A 19,041-nucleotide genomic window follows, 5' to 3' on the forward strand; every position below is an offset into this window, starting at 1 on the left:
GCACTGGCTCTCTCCGAGTCAGCCTGCACAGTCACTTGTTGACAGGCTGGCTTTACGTTCGTATTCAAATCAACGGCATCAATCTGCTCTCTTTCACTCCCCAGAGATGAAAGCTAACTCAATGCTGAAAGGAGACAGATACCTTCCCTCCCCTGCGCGGACTTGTAATGTTGAAGGTCTCATTGAAAAAAGTGACTTTTGTTCTCATTCAAATCCATTTGTTTTAGCTGGTAATTGAAATCTGAGATGCCCAAGAGACCAACAGAAAGCCTAATTTAGGATGACAAAGCATGTTGGATCCTTGTTTTTATTTTTTGTTTTTTTTTTTTTTGTTGCTGTCTTGTGCCCAAAGTGGGCGTTTTGTGAATATTATTTTTAAAGATTAAACTAAATTGTGCAGTGATTAATCGATTACCAATCAATTTGTTCAAAAGGTGGACAGTTTCTGAAAAATGAAGTCTCTTACAAATTAGCTGACGTAAGCTTCATGTGTCACCCCCCTCCCAACGAAAAAAAAAATATTGCTAAGTATTAGCAGTAATACTCCCAAATATGTTGAACACTTTTTAAATGTATTTAAACGCACTAAAGTTTCAAGCTTAAAAGCATCTGTTCCCATGCTCTCGCTTTCATCAAATGGGAGACTTGCGCATAATATCACTTGGAGGAAACAAAAATTAGACTCGCTTGCATGGTTCTTCACGTAAGAGACCTAGAGTGCTTGCTTCAAGTTGTTTGTCACCCCCAAGTCAAAGTTTACTGTGTACCAGACACTGAAATCAAAGGAAGGTTAAGCATTGTATATTAAAACCACCCAGTGTAAAAAAATAATGAAAAGCTTAATATATTAATGCTAATAAATAAAAACCCCATCGATGGGCTAATGGCAATTAGCATTGATTTTTATTTTCCATTGTTCCTACTTATGTCTTAATGCAAACATAGCAACGAGTGATTTCGCAAGCAGATATGCGGTTTCGTAGCCGTCGTATTTGATCATACTCTGACGACATGATTAGGTTGTCTTCTTTTTCTCCCCCGCTTCCCTTGATTTTAGGAGGTGGTATTCAAACTCTGAACTTGGGGATCTTTGTTTATAGATAGGAGCACATAAAAGGCTTCTTATACTTCTCGTCCTCTTCCCCTCCTCTTTTGTACTCATTTAGCTTTGCCTTCGCTTTCTTTCTGGCTTCAGTTAGGGTGATGTGGGGGGGGGGGGACTTTGGCCATTAATAAAAATAAGTAGAGATTGGGTGGGTGTGAGGGGATGGGTGGGGTGGGCGTGCTTGTCAGGCACAGTCAAGTGTAATCCAAAGTCTACAGCATCCTCTTGGACAACTATTTTAATGGAAATGGGGAACATATTGTATCAAGGCTACCATATCCTACTTGAGATGACAGTATCAAAAGTGGGAGTTGATACTATGGTAACAAAGCAGCTTTTTGCCAGCGAGAGAGCAGAGAGACTGTCAGCGGGCAGGGGCCGGCGAGCGAGCGAGTACACGGCAAGGCGAGAGCAAAAAAAAAAAAAAAACCCCGTCACCCCAACTCTTTTGTTCCCAGCCTCGTCTTTCACCATTTCGGAGCATGATGCAACGAGATGGTATTATGAAGCCGTTTTTAATGCCATTATTGTGAAAGGAGGTGGGGAGGGTGGATAAGGGGTTGCGGGAGAGGGCGAGCTTTAGGATGCACGCTCTCCAACTTGACTTGATCTATCCTGCTAAAAGCTAATGCGTGGTGGTCTTGAACTCTTCTCTCAGGAGATGAGTGATCTTTGTCCGAGGCTGTTTTTAAAGGCTTCTGCCACTTTCAATGAAGCCAAGATATTGCGTCTCACACATTACGCCTTCCTCTCTTCCTATGGAGCACAGATTGCCCTGGATGCTCATCATGAAAGGTGAAGCTCGGCAGCCCGTTTTCAAGAGGGGGTAGCTTCATGCTGTCGTCTCGTTTCGATTTCTGCTTTTATTATGCCCGGCGATTCCCTCACGTTCATATTGATTAGCATCCTGAGTACGGTGAATCCAAAAAGTTCGGACAATGGCTTCCAGAGAAAATGTCTTCTGAAAATAATGGCCTTTTTTCTGGAATGTTTTTGCCTAATATCGCCTATTGAAAATCTGGCCCCAAAAAAAGGCGATTTTAAATGGTGGAATAGCAGTGTGGGTCAAAGTGTGCCTTTTTTGACAATCAATGAAACGCAATCACCTTTCCGGGTGAAAGCTGCTCCCGTGTGTCAAAGTCTGCACAAGAGCCAGTAAGTCAAAGCCGACGAGAGAACAGAGGCTGAAGAAACCCGATCTTTGACTCTGAGGGCTCTCACGCATCGCCTTCCTTTTGGGTGAGCGAGACCTCTCACTTTTCACTTTTGTCGTTTGCGTCCTCCCCCTCCCGTCCTGCCCGAGCAATCTCTTAATCACAGGGTTTGAGGGTGCAAAAAGGATTTCAAGGCCAGGTGACTTTCTTTTCTCCAAACTGCATCGCTCGCTTTCGTAGTCTTCGGACCGTGTGCGCGTCCAAACCGTCCTCGAAGGCACCACCCGATGAAAAATGTAACCGGCCAAACCTTGACGCAACACCTCACACACAACCGTACTTCACGCCAAGAAGTATGTTCGCAGATTTGCGCTCAGCTAAGTGCTTTCCGGTGTGCCCGTGATGGGATTAAGCGTCGCGGCGGTGGCAGATTACCTGTAACTGTGATCTGTTGTGCTGAGGATTAACTTTGCGGCGCTCCTCGCTGTGAGGTAACATTACGCAGCAGGGACAGACGAGTGGAGTTAATGCCATAGTAGTGGGGCAATAAAGCTAAACTAATCCACTTCTCCTGTGACCTGAGAGAGTGGAGGAGTGAAGAAGGTGGGGGGGGGGTTGCCTCATTGACAACTTCACCTGGGAAGAACCTGAAGGGAGAACACGTTTTCGCCAAGCGGGTCCGTTTGGCTTGTTTTTTTTTTTTCCGTCTGTGGGGACTTTATAGCACGGTTGTATTCACAAGAGGATTATGAGTTCAAATCGCAACTCGAGCCTTGCAGACTAACGTCGGGTTTGCGTTTTCTCACTTGTGCTGCCACGGCCCTTCTGCAGTCCAAATCTGCGCTTGTCGGGTCAATTGAAACATTTAAAGACACATGAGAGATGCCTGTGTTTTTTCCACCCCCTCCCCCCTGTTGAAACGCCACAAAGAGTCTCAAAGGCTGAAAATCAGACGCATTATGAAAGAGCAAAAGGAATAAAACCTTGATTACCAAGTACACACACACACACACACACACTTTTTTTTTTTGCGTGGCCATTTACTCAGCCTTGTAGTTAACTCCCATCCCCTTTCCAGCACACCGTTGTCGACGTCTGCCTATTGAACAGTCCGCTGTTCATACCTGAACTTATGCCGCGCCGACTTGCTCGATTGCTTTGCCATTGTGCCGCTTCGGTAAATTCTGACCTTCTGGGAAGCGCGGCCCCACTATTGAGAAAAAAAAAAAATAATAATAATCCTCGTTCGTTCAGCCCCTCCTCGTTCGTACATTGTCATTGGGATGGCCATATGCTGTCAGGGCGAGTGAATAGGTTTTGGGGATTGTAGTACAATTTGCTGTTTGTGCCTGTGTTCTCTGTCAATGTCGAAACATCTCCCCTCTTTCAAACCAGAGCGCTGCTCTCAAGTGACCATCAACGGGGCGGAATATGCGAGGGTCTCCGTCGCGCTAGCAAACATGCAAAAAAAAAGAAAAATTGGCAAAACAGTCTGAATGGGGCAGACCTTGGTGATTTTTGTCTCCTGGAGGCCAGTTTCAGTACAATTGAAAGTTTTTGTTTTATCTTTTTTTTTCTTGAACCTATGAGGCACACAAAAATAAAATCCCTTTTGTTCACTCACTTGGGACAATGTCAACCGGGCTCATGTTTTTTTGCGGCGCAATACTTGCGTCTGACGGGTTGTTGACCGTCAAAGGCTTTTTATCGGAACACAAAAATAAACCCTTTTTCTCAACTATATTCTCCCATACTAGCCCCCACGTGAAGGTTCCTCAAAGAAAATATCTCCTCGACAATGTTCAAAATATATCATTACAGTCCGTGACCGAATCGTTTGAAACTTTTGTTTTGAGGTGTACACTTAACACATTCTTTCCAAGGTATGAAAGAAAGTAGACTCCAAATAATTCTTCCACAGGCGCATCTCAATAAACTCGAATATCATGGAAAATGTGATCTAGTTCTCTAATTTAATTTAAAAAAAGTGAAATCCATATACTGTAAAGATTCGCTGCACCGAATCTGAACCTCATTATTCAAATTTTGATGACCGTACTTAACGCTGCTCACAAACTGGTTTTGTTTAAATGGCTTCATGCGTTTGGAGAGGTCGCAGCAATCTGGGATCTCGAAGGAGTGACTCCTTTACACCCCTTTCCATTTTTTTCTCCCCCCCCCCCATGCAGACTAACCTTCCCATCTTTAAGCTGAAGGAGTCGAGTGTACGGCGGCGCTACAGTGACTTTGAGTGGCTCAGGGCAGAACTGGAGAGGGAGAGCAAGGTGAGCCCCCCACCCCACCCCACTCCCCGTTTTTATATTGTCACAGCCTCGCCGATGAATACAAATTTGTGTTTAGTTTTCAGCCTTCAGAATTTTTGGAGCACCTCAACCTCCGCACAAGCACCCCAGAAATCGATTTCCAGAGTGTACATTGAATGAAACATTTGTTGTCTTTGTGCCCGTTGAAGTGCTGCGACTAATTTTCCCAGGGCGCGCTTTTCTCTCAGGTTGTTGTGCCACCCCTCCCGGGGAAAGCTCTGATCCGCCAGCTGCCCTTCCGAGGGGACGATGGGATATTTGATGACTCTTTCATCGAGGAGAGGAGACAAGGTCTGGAGCAGTTTCTAAACAAGTAAGCCATCAGCTCAGACGTCACTTGACACCCTGAAACTTCCAAGTTTTTAATATTTCAGATTCTTAAGATGATTACAGAAATAGAATTTTTTAAAAATCATCTCCAATTATTTCATACATTGTATTTCTCATTCTAGAGTGAAAAAAGTGTATGTAGTGACATCATCACGTATATTTTTAATGACACTTATACAGTAGAGAGAGTAGACTGCACCCAGCTGAGTTTGCTGTGTACGGCGGTGCCTTGAGATAAAACTTTAATTCATTCCTAGGCCGTGCGCTGAACTGGGGCCCAGCATTTAAATTTTTTTTTTTTAAATTTTATTAAGCCGTGTTCAATGAACACTTTAAATGGACACCGTCACCGCATGCCACACTAACAGTAAGTCTATCTCTGCAGAGGATAAAGAATAGAGCCCCGTGAGTATTGTAATGTTACCTGTCTACATGTGCAGCGACACCATTTGTTCAAATCTGTTGCTTACCATTCACGAGCACGTTTATGGCGCTTCCCATTATGCGTTAGCCCCAAGCTAAAAGACTTACTTGCAGTGATATGGTTATTTTAAATGCCCAATGTCTACCTGGGTGAGGCCATAAACAAGTTGAAGACTTTTTAATGTTTTCATAAATGTTCACTATGTGCCAAACTGCCCCTCGTTGTCAAGTATGCGGAGTTCATTGCCACAATAGCAGCACCACTTTTTTTTTTTTTTTTCTGGAAGTGGTCAGTTTCCAAATTAGGTATCCTTTTTACAGGACTTGTGAATGGGAGTTTCTGCCTTCTGGACTTTGTTTTTAAAGCTCAAAAAACATCAAAAGCGCCTTCCACCAAGTTCCTTCCAACTTCTCTTACTCGTGTTCTTAGCGCTCACAACCCGACATGTGCCGTCGTCTTTGTCATTTCTAATTACCCAACAGAGCACATTATTTTCCACACATTTGATTCGTTTGTGCTGTTTTAATTTATGATAATTACATCTCAAATTACAGCGTGCGTTTGCACGTGATCTTCTGCATCCTTTTTTTTTCCTCCCCTCAGCTGCCGAACAATAAAAGTTGCAATGCCATTGTAATTATTTACTTTGATTGCAGACTTGGTCGTTATCTTTGTTTCATGTGCAAATGCTTCTTTGCTTCGGTTTAAATGTCAAGTGTGCTTAGACATTTAAAAACTTTTTTTTTTTTTTTTTTTTAAACAATGTGTTGATAATTAAAATTTTGGTGCATGCATTGCAGTCAGTGAAACACTGCCGTTAATGATATCATTGTTCAGAGACTTCACACAGCCGGCTGCTTTGTTCAGTGATTTAGAGCTTTTTGAAGAGGGTATCTTTTGGAATGCGCAGCTTGATTGTCCCGCGAAAACTAGTGCGGAGCAAACTTATTGGTCTCTGCTTCCTTTTCCGCCAAACTTCTTTCGACCCGCCGATGTTTTCACGCTTGTAATTTGTCTTAACTATTTTCCATTCGAGGTTAAGATACGAACATATAATGGCATCATGCCCCCGGGTCTCAGGTGCGCGGCATATTTTCTTGCCGAAGCCCGTGTGTGCGTCATCCGCGGGGACGCACTGAGTCAAGCCTCATGTCAAAGTGGCTTTCGGAAAGAAATTTTAATGGAAGGGGCACAATGACAAATTGATTTTCCCCAAGTCGTATTCCCACGATCGTTACTCGACATTGCTTTTTCGCATCGACTGGTTCTTGAATCCCTTTTGGAAGGATCTCGCTCACCTTCGCTGACGCACAAAACCGATTATCATTTTCCAACCGCGCTCGCGAATGGTTTTGCCCAAAAAGGGCCTCGTGCAGGGGTCTTTAATCCATCTGCTGTGACTTTGAAAAATAAATATGACATTTGAAATAACCTTTTCGTTAAGGGAAATTCCTTTTGGATTCAAATTGACAACGGACTGCATAGGGGTTCTCCTTTTCCTGCCGTTGTGTTCCATGCGCATTGAAGCCTGATGTGTATGTGTGTGTTTTCTCGTGTGTGTTTTCAGAGTGGCCGGTCACCCTCTGGCCCAGAACGAAAAATGCCTGCACATGTTTCTACAGGACGAGTCTGTGGACAAGCACTACACCCCATCCAAAGTCAGACAAGCTTAAAAAAAAAAAAAAGAGAGAGAAAAAAGATAAGAGAAGATGGCGCAACCAACTCGCCGGCCAACCCTCATCGGACTTGGCCCACCCCGCCCTGTCAGCCGTGTTCGGACCACCCTATCCCACTTCACTGCTTCTGATTCTTCTCAGACCAAAAAACACAGATAAACCTACCACCCTCCACCCCCATATGATACGCCGCTCACGGTCCCTTTCAGTTACCTCCTCCCCATCTTATTTCCCCCTTTTAAAAGCGGAGAATGTTGGCAGCATCACGTGGTCTCTCGATGTCTGGAAATGCCACTAACATGAGTGTCGAATTTGTATTTATCACTAGCTACGTCTTGAATATATTCAATTTGTCGTAAGAGGAGACCCATAGCCGATTCCATTGTTGTAAGTTGCTATTGGCATGTCGCACATGAGTGGGCCTTGAAATTTAAAGAACGTCTTTGACCTACCCACCCAAAAGAACAAAAAGTTTGTTTGTGCGTGTGTCCAGCAAACCAGCAGTTGCCCCGTTCTCACCATCGCTTTTCTAGCAAGTTCACTTACACAGAGGGAAATGGCAGTATTTCTATTGCCTATATTCGCATTTTGAGATTTATATACTGCTGTGCCCCCCCTTTTTTTTTTTGGTTTATTTTGAAGATTTTTCAATAAAATAGGTGAAATATCTACTGCATACGTGCATGCATTTTGTTGTTGTTGTTTGCCTCCTGTCAGATGAAGTGCAATGGCCAAAAAAGAGAATTATTCTCTAAATGAGAAGTTAACAACACGACAGTAAACGGTAAACATTTTTGCTTTGCTTTGTTCTTGTTCATTTTAGTTAATTTTATCAACACAAATTGTAGTTTTTTTTCCCCCCCTCAAACAGCGTTCTCATTTCTTAAATGTTTTTTTCCCCGCCAATTTGATTTAGTTTTCATTAACTCTTATAGCGTTGGTCTGCACACGTGTACACAATTGAAGGTGTTTATTTATTTTTTCCTGGGGGGGTTGAGCAATGTGGCAGCACCCGAGATTTTTTAAATAAAAAATATATATCAATTCAATGTCTTTTATTCATCTGGTTTCACCTCTAAATAGTTATAGCTCCCAAATATTTACAACAAAGTCAAATCACCATATCATTCCACAAAACAGCTCCCCAAGTGCTGAATTTTTTTTTTTTTGTCAATCCTTGTTAGTGTCTAACTTTTAAGTTGACCTAAACATTTTAATGTTGTGCTTGGATGCCGACACTGAAATACACACGCACACACACAGCATCTTTAGTTGCATGTCCATTGCGAACCCCCCTCCTTTCCCACAGTTAGTTCCTCTTCATTGTTGGGTTTGTTTGATGTTGATGCTGGATGTGAAGGGGGAGGTGAGTGCACTTTTTTTTTCCTCCAATAGGATTGAACACAGCAATAAAATATTAAATTGGTCATCAAGCTCATTGGTCTCACAAGCACACTTGCAGATATTTTCTCACACGTCGTCTTTGTCAAGTCACTTGGCTTCTTTTGTCCACTCCGGTGCGTCTTTATGGGTCACTCTATTATGGCGGTTACACTAATCCTTTAACTAGAGCCCCTGTTAACAGCCAAGTTGATTGACTTGTTTTCTTAACGTGTGTTCTTTCATACAAATGTGCTCCGGCTAACTACGCCCTGCTGGCTGAGTCTTGATCGGTTCCCTCCCTCCTCTCCCTTCCCCCTCCATGTTCAAGTCTTTTCTTTTTCTCCAAGCAGGCGAGTTGACCGGCGAGGTCATATGTCACTGGATTTGTACATGTCAGAGAGGAGCCTGGTGATGGGCACGTTGCCGATGGTCTTTTTGAAGAACACCTCCTCGATGGTGGACGGGCCGACAGATCGCAGGGACGGCAGGAGCAGAAGCAGCTTGCCGAAACGGCATGGTTGAGTTGGGTATCTGCAACACGTCATTGCACAATTGATATTAGCGATATTTGGATCGAGCCCCCACTCACTCATGTGAATTCAAGAGTGATCGCAGGAAGTAGGTCTGTTTCAAGCTCATCGTAGTTTTTGTTCGTTGATGATTGAATGTTAAAGCCTCTGCAATCCTGCTTTTTATGCCGACACAATACAAATACCGTAGGGCCATTTTTTAAAATTATTCGAATGTGTATATTGTGAGAAATTATTTTGTTACGGAAAAAAATGGGGTTCCGTACATGAACACAAATTCTTAATCTCCAAAATAGCATCAAACTTTGACGTGTGTAACTCTGTGATTCCGCGACATTGGCTAATAGTCTTACCTAGTGTGAATGTAGCTGTTGAGTGTGAGCTGTGCCTCATCTTGTAGTGCGGCAATGGCACTGGCGTTGCGGAAATTTCTCAACTCTGCGCCCCCCTGCGTCGGAACTGTGACCACAAGAGCGGGACTGTTACAATACGAACCTAAAACGGAGGTCAGTTGCGAACTGCACCCGTGCGCTCTCACCGGCTTTGAACGTCACGATACATTTCAAGCACGCGAACTCCGTAGCGTCCAGCCGCATCTGCCGAAACCTAGTGACCACCTCTTGAAGTGCTTGGATCTCGGACATGATCTTGTTCATCCGCTGGGATTCCGTATTTTCGCTGTTCATCCCTGCCGGCGACATGACATTATGACACGGGAAGGCGGCGCGGCACGCGAAGGCCTTATGCAACAACTGCATCTTCGTTACATACCAGAAACGGCAAGTAGAGTCGTTGAGTCCACGGGGATAGCCCACTGCGCGATTCCCAAGACAAACAATTCCCTCCATGCGTCCTCCAACAGAATCAACTGCAAAGATTACCCTTTGTAAGGCCACTGGGCTTACATACATGCACAAGTGGACACCTAGAAGTGATTATGGAAGGCAACACGGGAAAAAAAAATTGCTCCCACCCTTCTGGGGAAGACTTCCAACATGATTTTGGAGACCTTTGTGGAAATGGTTTGCTTTCTCTGGTCAGGCAGTCGGTGTTAGCGCAGACATTAACCCTTTGAGGGACAGCCGTTACTACAGTGGGCATCTTAAGTTATCAGCTTGCAGGGTGCATGACAGGGTTAATTTGGATTTGTTGGTGCCGTGTCCAAAAAAAATTACATTGCCCATTCCGTTGATTTATGTTCACCAAAAGCGATTGTGTTTGACCTCCCGTGGGCCTCCTCTAATCCCAACCCTGCCACCCCCCACCCCCCCACCACTCTTGTTTGCCTTAATTCCCGTCACGCGCGGTTAAACGTACCTGGTCAGATAAGGGGAGCGTGGAGAAGGCGGGCACGCTTTTGGCCCACTTGATGCTCATGAAGAGCAGGCGGGCTGCTGACTCGCATACGGACTCGGTGGCCACCTCATATAGGTACATGGGGGTGGCGCTGACTTCATGGGGGTACTGCAGCAGGGGAGAAACCCGGGATGCGGTCATCACCTTGGAAACAGTCAGACTCATTGTACGCGCCAAAGGTCAAATTCCAAGCCACGGCACCTGCTTTTTAGTGATTAGTGTTGCTTGCGGCGGATTTGCAGCGAGAAATCTAATTGGTGGATTTGTGCCTCTTATGCGCTAAATCAGGACAAGAATTTCAACTTCTAACCCTGCTGGAAAATAAATAATACTCATCTAAATAATAGTACTAACACAAATTTCGACTCAATGTCAAACGTTAAACAAGTTATGGTGTAAGTGTTCGCATACTGGAAATTACATTTGCAAGCAATAAAACATCTAAATCATCTGTAAATTCAATTATGTTAAGTATAGTAGATGTTGGATCTGCGGGCTCACTATTTGGTAAGTTGCAGGGACCTCCTGCTGTTAAGGTCAAACCACAAGTGAGTTTGGTTTTTGTTTTTAATCAAGGAGTTATAAAATATGAAATGTAATCAATCAGCTGTTTATACACGTTTCATACTATTTTAATGTTGTACAAAAAAAAGTTGAAATGTGGGCTCACTTTTTAGCAAAAATGTTCTCACCTTTTGTGCTCTTACCATGGGTTGCAGTTTAAGGGTTCATAAAGTTTTATTGTCATAAAGCTCTTAAAATCAGGTTTTTGGACACAAAAAGTGCAGCAACACGTCAACAACAATACTCGCAGGCATCTATTTTTTTTTTTTTTAATACTCTGCAAAAAACGACAAATATTGCTCCAGAATAGTCAATTACATTCGTTGAGTGAAACACTTTTGTTTGTCTGATTGACGATTAGACTGCATCCTGGTTGCCAAGTCATGATGCACAAACTGTTTAAATGTTTGCATAATAATTATGAAGTTTTCATGGAGACCGACGTTATAGGGTCCTATTTTCCTTATCGTCTCCATTTTCTGTATCTCCATCTCTCTGTCACCGACCCCAGATGCAGTGAGACACGATTCTCTTCAAGGTCTTAGTCGAGTGTTCTTTGTTGGGATAATCAATCGCCGATTAAATCTCAACCGCAATATTGATGTTTAAAAAATAAATAAATACAACACAATTTGATTATTTTTCTAAATCATTCAGCCCTCCTCAAAATACAGCAAGACAGTGGAATTGCTGATACTTTCTGGAGTTATCGGACAATTTGATTAACATTTTTAGCATATAGATGTAAAAAAAAAAAAAAAAAAAAGGGAAGGTTACCTTTGGGGTGGGCTGTGCCAGGCCCACGATGGCCTGCCTCTCTGGTGTGCTGGCCACCGTACTCATATCTAAAGTATGCGGCTCCAGTTGTGTGACGGTGGTGAAGAAGGGGGGGCCTGGTAGAGAGGAGCCCGGGAAATGCGCCGTCGACCCGTTGACCTCTTTGTGACCTCGGAAGTATAAGGCCACTTGTTTTCGGATGGTGGACGTCCGGGGTCCCCGCTCGTGTTGGACAGCTTTAAATAGTACAGCAGAAGTCCAAACAATTCATCAGCAAAAGAATCTGGAAAATGTTAGACGTTGGCGCAATTTTTTTTTAATTATAAAAATCCACATATATATATATATATATATATATATATATATATATATATATACACACACACATATATATTTTTCCGACGTGCAAATATTTGAAGGCCATTTGTGTCCAACTTACATAAAAAAAAAGATAGATGAGTTCATGAAAACTTGTGCCTATTGACTCTATTGTGGTCAATTGAAACCCACCAAAACAGTTTTTTAATGACGAAAAATAGTACCATATTAGCTTCATACTTCATAAAATAATTCAATAGCCTCTAAATTGCTCATGAGTTGATGCAGAGTGTATTTTATTTGTATCATGCAGTCACAAACGAAAGAATTTCACAATTACTGTGACTCTGTAATATTTCTTTTTTTTTTGCAGAGGACAACCAATATATACCCGTTGTCTGTCTACATGTGTTGCTGCACCACCTGTGTTATAAAATGAAATCTCAATTGAAAAATAACACCGTGATGCGATTCGTTAGCCCACCCAAGGCGTTTCCTATTAACATTAAACCAGTGGACTTAGCGGTAACGTTACGCACGTGGTTGGTTTGGTTTAACATGTAATTCTGCTTGGATCATGTTAAGTTTGACAGTAAATTCCAACTTTGATTGGCATTCAACAGCTTGAAGCCCCACATTTCAGCAAAAAGTCAAAGCAAAAATGAGGCGAACAATGGCTCGCAATTCGGGCCCAGTGGCGTGCATAAACGGGGGGCCGACGGGGCAGCAGCTACACCCTCCTTATAAGAAAAAAGTGTGCTGCGATTATGTACGAACTTCATTCTTTAAACCGTCTTCTAACCTTTGCATTGTGCAAACAAGATTGGGGGGGGGGAAATCATACTGACAAGTACTGATGTAAAAATGTTTTTAGATTTTTTTTGGGGGGGGGTCTTACAAATAACTAGCATAGTAAAATCTAAGAAACCCTGTGCTTGATAATTTAAAAATACTGTATATATTTACCGTCTTTATTCATGTTGACTTCCAGGCACTTTTTCAAGCGGCAAGCTCTGCATTGGTTCCTGTGAGTTTTGTCCACAGGACACCCACCCTACACGGGTACACACACACACACACACACGGAAAAGCGTGTTAGCGTATAATAGCTGCAACGCTCCTATCCTTACTATTATCTTCCCAGGAGACCAATTTCCAGGTGCTATCATCATCACGCATTTATCGACCCCCTCAATGCAGCCTTATTGCAAGAGGGTGGGGGGGGAGTAAGTAGTATCCCGCCCCCTACTCCTTGAATCCTCGCTTTCAACACATTAGATTGGATTACACCTGATAAATTACAACGCACCGGCGCGTTGAGCCATTGAAACCCTGCCAGCGTGATGCGTTCAAATAAAGCTGGGAATCGGCGCTAACTCGGTGAAAATGTCTCGCAAAGGCGCGTAGAGTGGTGAAAAGGGGACATAAGTGGTGCTGCTAACCTGAGAGCCAGACTTGCACACGTAGGTTCTGTTTCGGCGAATGCTCCTCTTAAAGAAGCCCGAACAGCCGTCGCAGGCGTAGACCCCGTAGTGCTTGCCGGAGCTGCGGTCCCCGCACACTTTGCACGGAATGTCTAAAATGCGACCTGCAGTGGGAATTCGGTCATTAAAAAGTTATGTCGGAAACAACGAAGTCAAGTAATGTTTCAAAACATTTTTTTTAATATTGAAACTATGTATCGGACATGTAAAAGTCATTACGCGGCCACAGATATTTTTCCCTTTTTTCGGATTTTGTGCTGTTTTTTTAACCTATCATCTTCTGCTGTCTGAGACGTTCGTTCGTTTAACCATTACTTTAGTGACTTTTTAAAATTTGTAACAGTAAAAATCATCATAGTCGTATCACTAGTGCTATTTAATGTATTACATTATATTCAACTCTCTTTTTAATGCAGCAGTTCGTTGTCATTTAAGTTACTCGTATTGAAATCCATATGCCATTATAATTAACTTTTTGTTACATGAATACATTTTTGCCATTAAGGAAAAATCCATCCACCAATCCATTTTTTTACCCTTAGGGTTTCCTTAATGTTTAAATCAAATCATTATCCATAATTATTGGGAAAATCCCAGTCTATTTTCATGCATGTGTATGTATGTAATCTGTTTCTCTTACATGATGATGATTTTTACACATTATAATGTGATTATGTCTTGTCAATCGTATCTTGTTTTTCATTTAACATTCATCATTTTAGTCACTTTTTCATGCTTAAAGTTACTCCCTGCATTAGTTTCATTGTAATTGTGAGTAAAAAGTTGGACTTTGCATTGATGGATGGAGTGCAAAAACAGTATAACGTCTGTCTGTCGAGCACTACTTACGAAATGTTTCGCCAAATTCTTCTTTATCATTATGTACTCTATTGCGTCATAATGTGCTCCAACTTTGGGGGTGGGTGGAAATCAACATTTGAGTCAAGTTTTATATCACTCAAATCTCACTTGATTTTTACTTTTCCAATGTTTGATCCTAATCCGCATATTCGTCACATTTATATAATGATTTTTTTTTTGCATTTTTTTTACGCCTTTGGGTGTAGGGGGGGGGTTACAAATTGATTTTCTCTCTCTCTCTGTCTCTCTCCCCCCTCTCTCTATCTCTTTCTCTCTCTCCTCTCAGTGGACAGTGGCCCTTCGACCATGGGAATTCCGTTTTTTTTTCTCCAAAATAAAGGTGTGTGTGCAAGCGATATAACCGGACCCTGTAAAACAATGCGGGAGGCGGGGGGGGGGGGGGGGGTCACAATGGCGACATTAGCGGGGGAGAAAGTGTTAACTTAATGATTTGGTCCCATTGAAGCCGGTCTGACTGGCCGCATCTCGACAAGCTGCCAACTCGGCCTCATAATGGGACTCGACAGCTGCTTTATCCGGCAGGTCTTTTTGGCCTCGGGATTAGGCAGTGACACCGCGCCACCGCAATCAACTCGTTTCGCCAAACTCCAATCAAGTGTAGGCAAACGGACTCCCGCGTTTGATAGGGAATTGGGTGGGGGAAGTGAAGATTTTTTTTTTTTTTTTGGGGGGGGGTATTCAAATCTACAGGGGGAAAAAAACAGCGTGTGTAGGGATGGGGTGGATGGTGGGGGCGCCTCTGTAATTACACTGACGTTTAGCCACCTGCTCGCTGATTCACCAGTGACCCGTCCAAAAAGGTAGCATGGGAATAAGGAGCTGCAAAATAATCATAATCATAAATACAAGGACGCCTGATGCTCATCAATATTAGAAACCCTTCGTTTGTTATTATTATTATTATTATTTATTGATTTTATTTTTTGGGGTTCTGACCCTGTTCATGACCGACTTGGATGGATGAAAAGTGACGGAAACACCCGTCAACTTTCGGAAAGGGGAAATGAACGCTAATCAAATAAAAACGGCACGAGTCAAGTTGATTCTCCTAATTTCGATTTTTTTTTTTTTTTTTTAAAGACCCATCACTAATTATTGTATACACGTCCGGGACGGAATACTGCAGCGTTAAATGAATTCGACACTGTGGTGTGACGTAATTGCAACAAGAGACAAACACGATGTGTTATTCTAAATTGTACATTTACTTTATATTTTAAAATGTTGAGGATAAGGAGTTTTTTAGATTGGGGGGTGACTGGACATTAATAATGCATATTTGGATGAGATAAGTGGATTCAAATGTAATTTTCAATTAGTTTACAGTGATTTAATTGGGATTAATTACAAGGCCGGTGAGAGAGGAATTTAATTTAGTCTGTTTATGCAGTTGATGGAATTATATTTTTTGGGTGTGTATCCAAAATAAGTCCCGACATTTTCACCAAAACACACAAAAAAAAAAACCCACGACAGTTTGAAAGTGATGAAATCAAGAGAAGACTAGAAAGAAAACACCTTTCATTGCTTAACTTGTTCTTAGGGACAATATAGAGAAAATTAGCACATTGCATTTCAATGAAATGTAATTCAATACATAAAACGGCGTTATGACGCATTCCCTCCCCCGAAAACGCGTTTTATTGCGCAGCAAACGAATTCAAATGGATGATGGAGTGTAACTTTCAAGTACATTTTTTTTTTCATTTTTACATGCTTAATTTACAGTTTTTTTCTTATGGAAAAGTGCCACTTACTTGACTTGACACTGAGAATATCCAAACAGCCACTTGTTGAGCCGGCAGGTTTACTCATCGTAGATGCTCAAATGATGAAAAGTTCAGACTGGAAAACGTCCCTTCAAAATATATATATATGTAATATAAATACTTGACTTGATCTTGCTCTTGTTTCTTTCAGTCGACCCCGCCAAACTTCCACAATGAATCCGCGCTCAGCACGCACGGCAGCGCATGGTCCCGATTCCGAGTCCGGTCGACCGGCGAACCGGACCGATTTGCAGCCCGGCGAAGGTGACCTGTCGGCGGCTGCGGTCGGTGCGCAACAGGCGTCAAGTTTGGAGGCCGTCTACAGGCAAAAAAAAAAAAAAAAAAAACACGAAATGCTTTTGTTGTTGTTGTTGTTTTGAGGGGGCAGTTGGACCGGCCGGCACCGAACTGAGGATTGGTGAGTGTTGAGTCTTTGGCGGTAGGTGTGACTTTGTGCTGCGACTTGGCCCGAATATATCAAGCCTGCTAATATTTCGCACAAGTGTCAAGGGGGGAGGCTGGAGGGTGGAGATCTCCACTTCCTTCATCCACTTGGCTTTCCACGCCAAACTCCACCATGACATCACTCTCTCTCTCTCTCTCTCTCTCTCTCTCTCTCTCTCTCTCTCTCTCTCTCTCTCTCTCTCTCTCTCTCTCTCTCTCTCTCTCTCCCTCCCATTCATTGATCCCAAGGCACTGCCCACAAGCCACTCCAGTATTTTTTCCCCTTTCTTTGCAACTTAGTAAACGCCACAAAAAAAATCTTCAGAACCACCATCTTTCACTTTTTAAAAGACCTGAGGGAACATGCAACTGTCCTCTCTATTACAATACATCTTACGTGTGCTAACGGGGGAAGGGTGTTGCAGAAATTGGTTTTAATGGAGCACCATTTTGCATAAAAATAGACATAGCATCATGCAGATAATGTTTTAAGACATTTCTCTTACTATTGGGTTATTAAATGGTGTATTTTCAATTCATTTGTAATTCAGTAAACGCTACACTATAAAAGGTGCGAAAAAAGCTCATGGTTGAACTGAAAATGAAATGAAAGGCATATGTAGACAAGACTATGCTGAAGAATTTTCTTGTTACACTGTAACTTGAATGAGCTTAAACTTTCAGGCGACAAACTTTGCTGACATTTTAAGTCGGGCACTTGAACTCATTGTTTTTTAAGTTTTGCTGTTGTGAAGATTGCCTTTCCTGCTTGCATTTCACAACAACAACAAAAAAAATAAGTGCAGAAGGATGTCCCAATGGAACCTCAACTTCAAGCTTTGCTTGTTTTGTTCAGGTAACTAACATTGTTGCCATAATGTCAGTCGTGTTTTTTTTTCAAAACGTTTTTCCAACCTAAATTACTGTAAGGTGAAAAAAAAATAGATTTTGTTTTACACTGCATGTGATGAGAAATATATGGAAAAGCAAGCATCGTGTTTTGTCCGTATTTTAAATTTAGCAAAGTTTATTTTTTCATTTCAGTCCTTCACAAAAATCACAAATGTACATGAATTTCAATGCACCAACGAAATCATGTTTTTTCCTCATTGCTTGTTACAGTCCATTGAAAAGCAGCTTTTCTAGAAAAAAATGTCCACTATATATATATATATATATATATATATATATATATATTTAAAAACACAATGTTTTTCAACGCAACTATGACATTCTTCTGTTTCTTGAAATTATACTTTATTCATGCGACGTGCACTTCTTGACTTTTTTTTTAGCTCACTACTACTGCATGCATTGAAAGTTGAAACAGCACGCTCCCCTCCCATCCAAGCCACTGTGGACACCGGGGTCCTCTCCTTTTTTTTCCTGACACCCTGACCTTGACAGCTTGCTGCGCTTTCCCCGGGTAACTCCAAATCCATATTCCGTTTTTAATTGTCCTTCTTCCCACGGTGCGCCCGGGGCCATATGGCCGCACAAAGTGTCGATTTAAGCGGCCATTGGGCGAGGCGGGGAGGCGTGTTTAATTGCAATTAACCATTGTGTCTTTTGGTGTCTCCCAACCTGCAGCTTTGACGCGCGGGATGAATTCAACTCTCAACTCGGAATTCGCGTGCCTTTGATTTTTGGAGGCCTCGGCGGTGACAAAGCGGGCCACGACATCAGGTACACCTGCGCTGACTAATGAGAGTGATCAGTTCAAAAGATTAAAAAAAAAAAAAAAGTTAGACTTTGTCCAAAACATGAAGCACGGCCAATGATGTCTGACGCAATGCGGCTTCTGAGCCAGTTTCAATTTGTCCAGTGAGAAATCAAAACGTCAGACAGATTTGTAGTACCTGTTAGAATCTTTCCTATAAACTGACCAATATTTAAGTTTAAAGCAGTATTTTATTTTGGGACCATTTATTTGGAAAATTAATCCTTTTGGGGCCCTTAAATGGACGCCTGACTACAAGCAGCATAAAAAAAATAAAATAACGGTGCCCTGGAATTTGGAGCTCGCCCATCTATTTTTTTTACACAGTTTAATTTTTTTAGGTGAATTCGCCAGCCTTCCCAAATATTGAAAATATTAAAAACAAAATGTTGCCAATTAAAAGGCCATGACGCTTTATTGTTATTCATCGAGCCAATTGGCAACACACTATAAACAGTGATATGAGATTATTTTTTTTAATGGTTGTTTATTTATTTACAATATATTTAATGTTACAATGATGACGTGTAATTTATATGTGAGGTGGCCATGTTCCGGTGAGTTGACTTTCGACTGCGCGCTTTGACCCGTTTGGAAGTGCGCGATGATGCGCGCGAGCGCGGACCTGCCCCGCGTGCGCGCGTGTGCGTGGGTGGCTGCCGGCCGGCGGCTGAATGGCGAATGTTTGACATAATCTCCTTAACGCGTCCTAATCCTCGTCATTCACTGATAGCCTTTACACAAATATAACCAACATCGCGGTTGCCCGGGTTGCCTTCTTTCACTTTGTCTCGCTCGCTC

General features: G+C 42.4%; 2 protein-coding genes across 2 annotated transcripts in view; one reads left to right on the forward strand and one right to left on the reverse strand.

The window, feature by feature from the left end:
• Positions 1 to 7,466, forward strand: part of snx3 (sorting nexin 3) — a 9,851-nt gene extending 2,385 nt beyond the window's left edge. The window contains exons 2-4 of the mRNA XM_019894941.1: positions 4,449 to 4,544; positions 4,772 to 4,896; positions 6,905 to 7,466. Of these exons, the coding sequence (XP_019750500.1) occupies positions 4,449 to 4,544; positions 4,772 to 4,896; positions 6,905 to 7,010 (327 nt within the window). The 3' untranslated portion in view covers positions 7,011 to 7,466. The remainder of the gene's footprint in view (positions 1 to 4,448; positions 4,545 to 4,771; positions 4,897 to 6,904) is intronic.
• Positions 7,467 to 8,326: 860 nt separating this feature from the next.
• On the reverse strand, positions 8,327 to 16,644 carry nr2e1 (nuclear receptor subfamily 2, group E, member 1). The gene is made up of 9 exons (XM_019894940.1): positions 16,065 to 16,644; positions 13,384 to 13,529; positions 12,908 to 12,995; positions 11,624 to 11,859; positions 10,244 to 10,390; positions 9,698 to 9,794; positions 9,465 to 9,614; positions 9,280 to 9,385; positions 8,327 to 8,927 (listed from the first exon to the last, which is right to left on the reverse strand). Exons 1-9 carry the CDS (start codon positions 16,120 to 16,122, stop codon positions 8,765 to 8,767), a joined length of 1,191 nt encoding a protein of 396 aa, XP_019750499.1. The 5' UTR covers positions 16,123 to 16,644; the 3' UTR covers positions 8,327 to 8,764.
• Positions 16,645 to 19,041: the final 2,397 nt, after the last annotated feature.

This window comes from Hippocampus comes, unplaced genomic scaffold (genome assembly GCF_001891065.2).
Source record: "Hippocampus comes isolate QL1 unplaced genomic scaffold, H_comes_QL1_v1.1 scaffold8, whole genome shotgun sequence".
Lineage (NCBI taxonomy): Eukaryota > Metazoa > Chordata > Actinopteri > Syngnathiformes > Syngnathidae > Hippocampus > Hippocampus comes.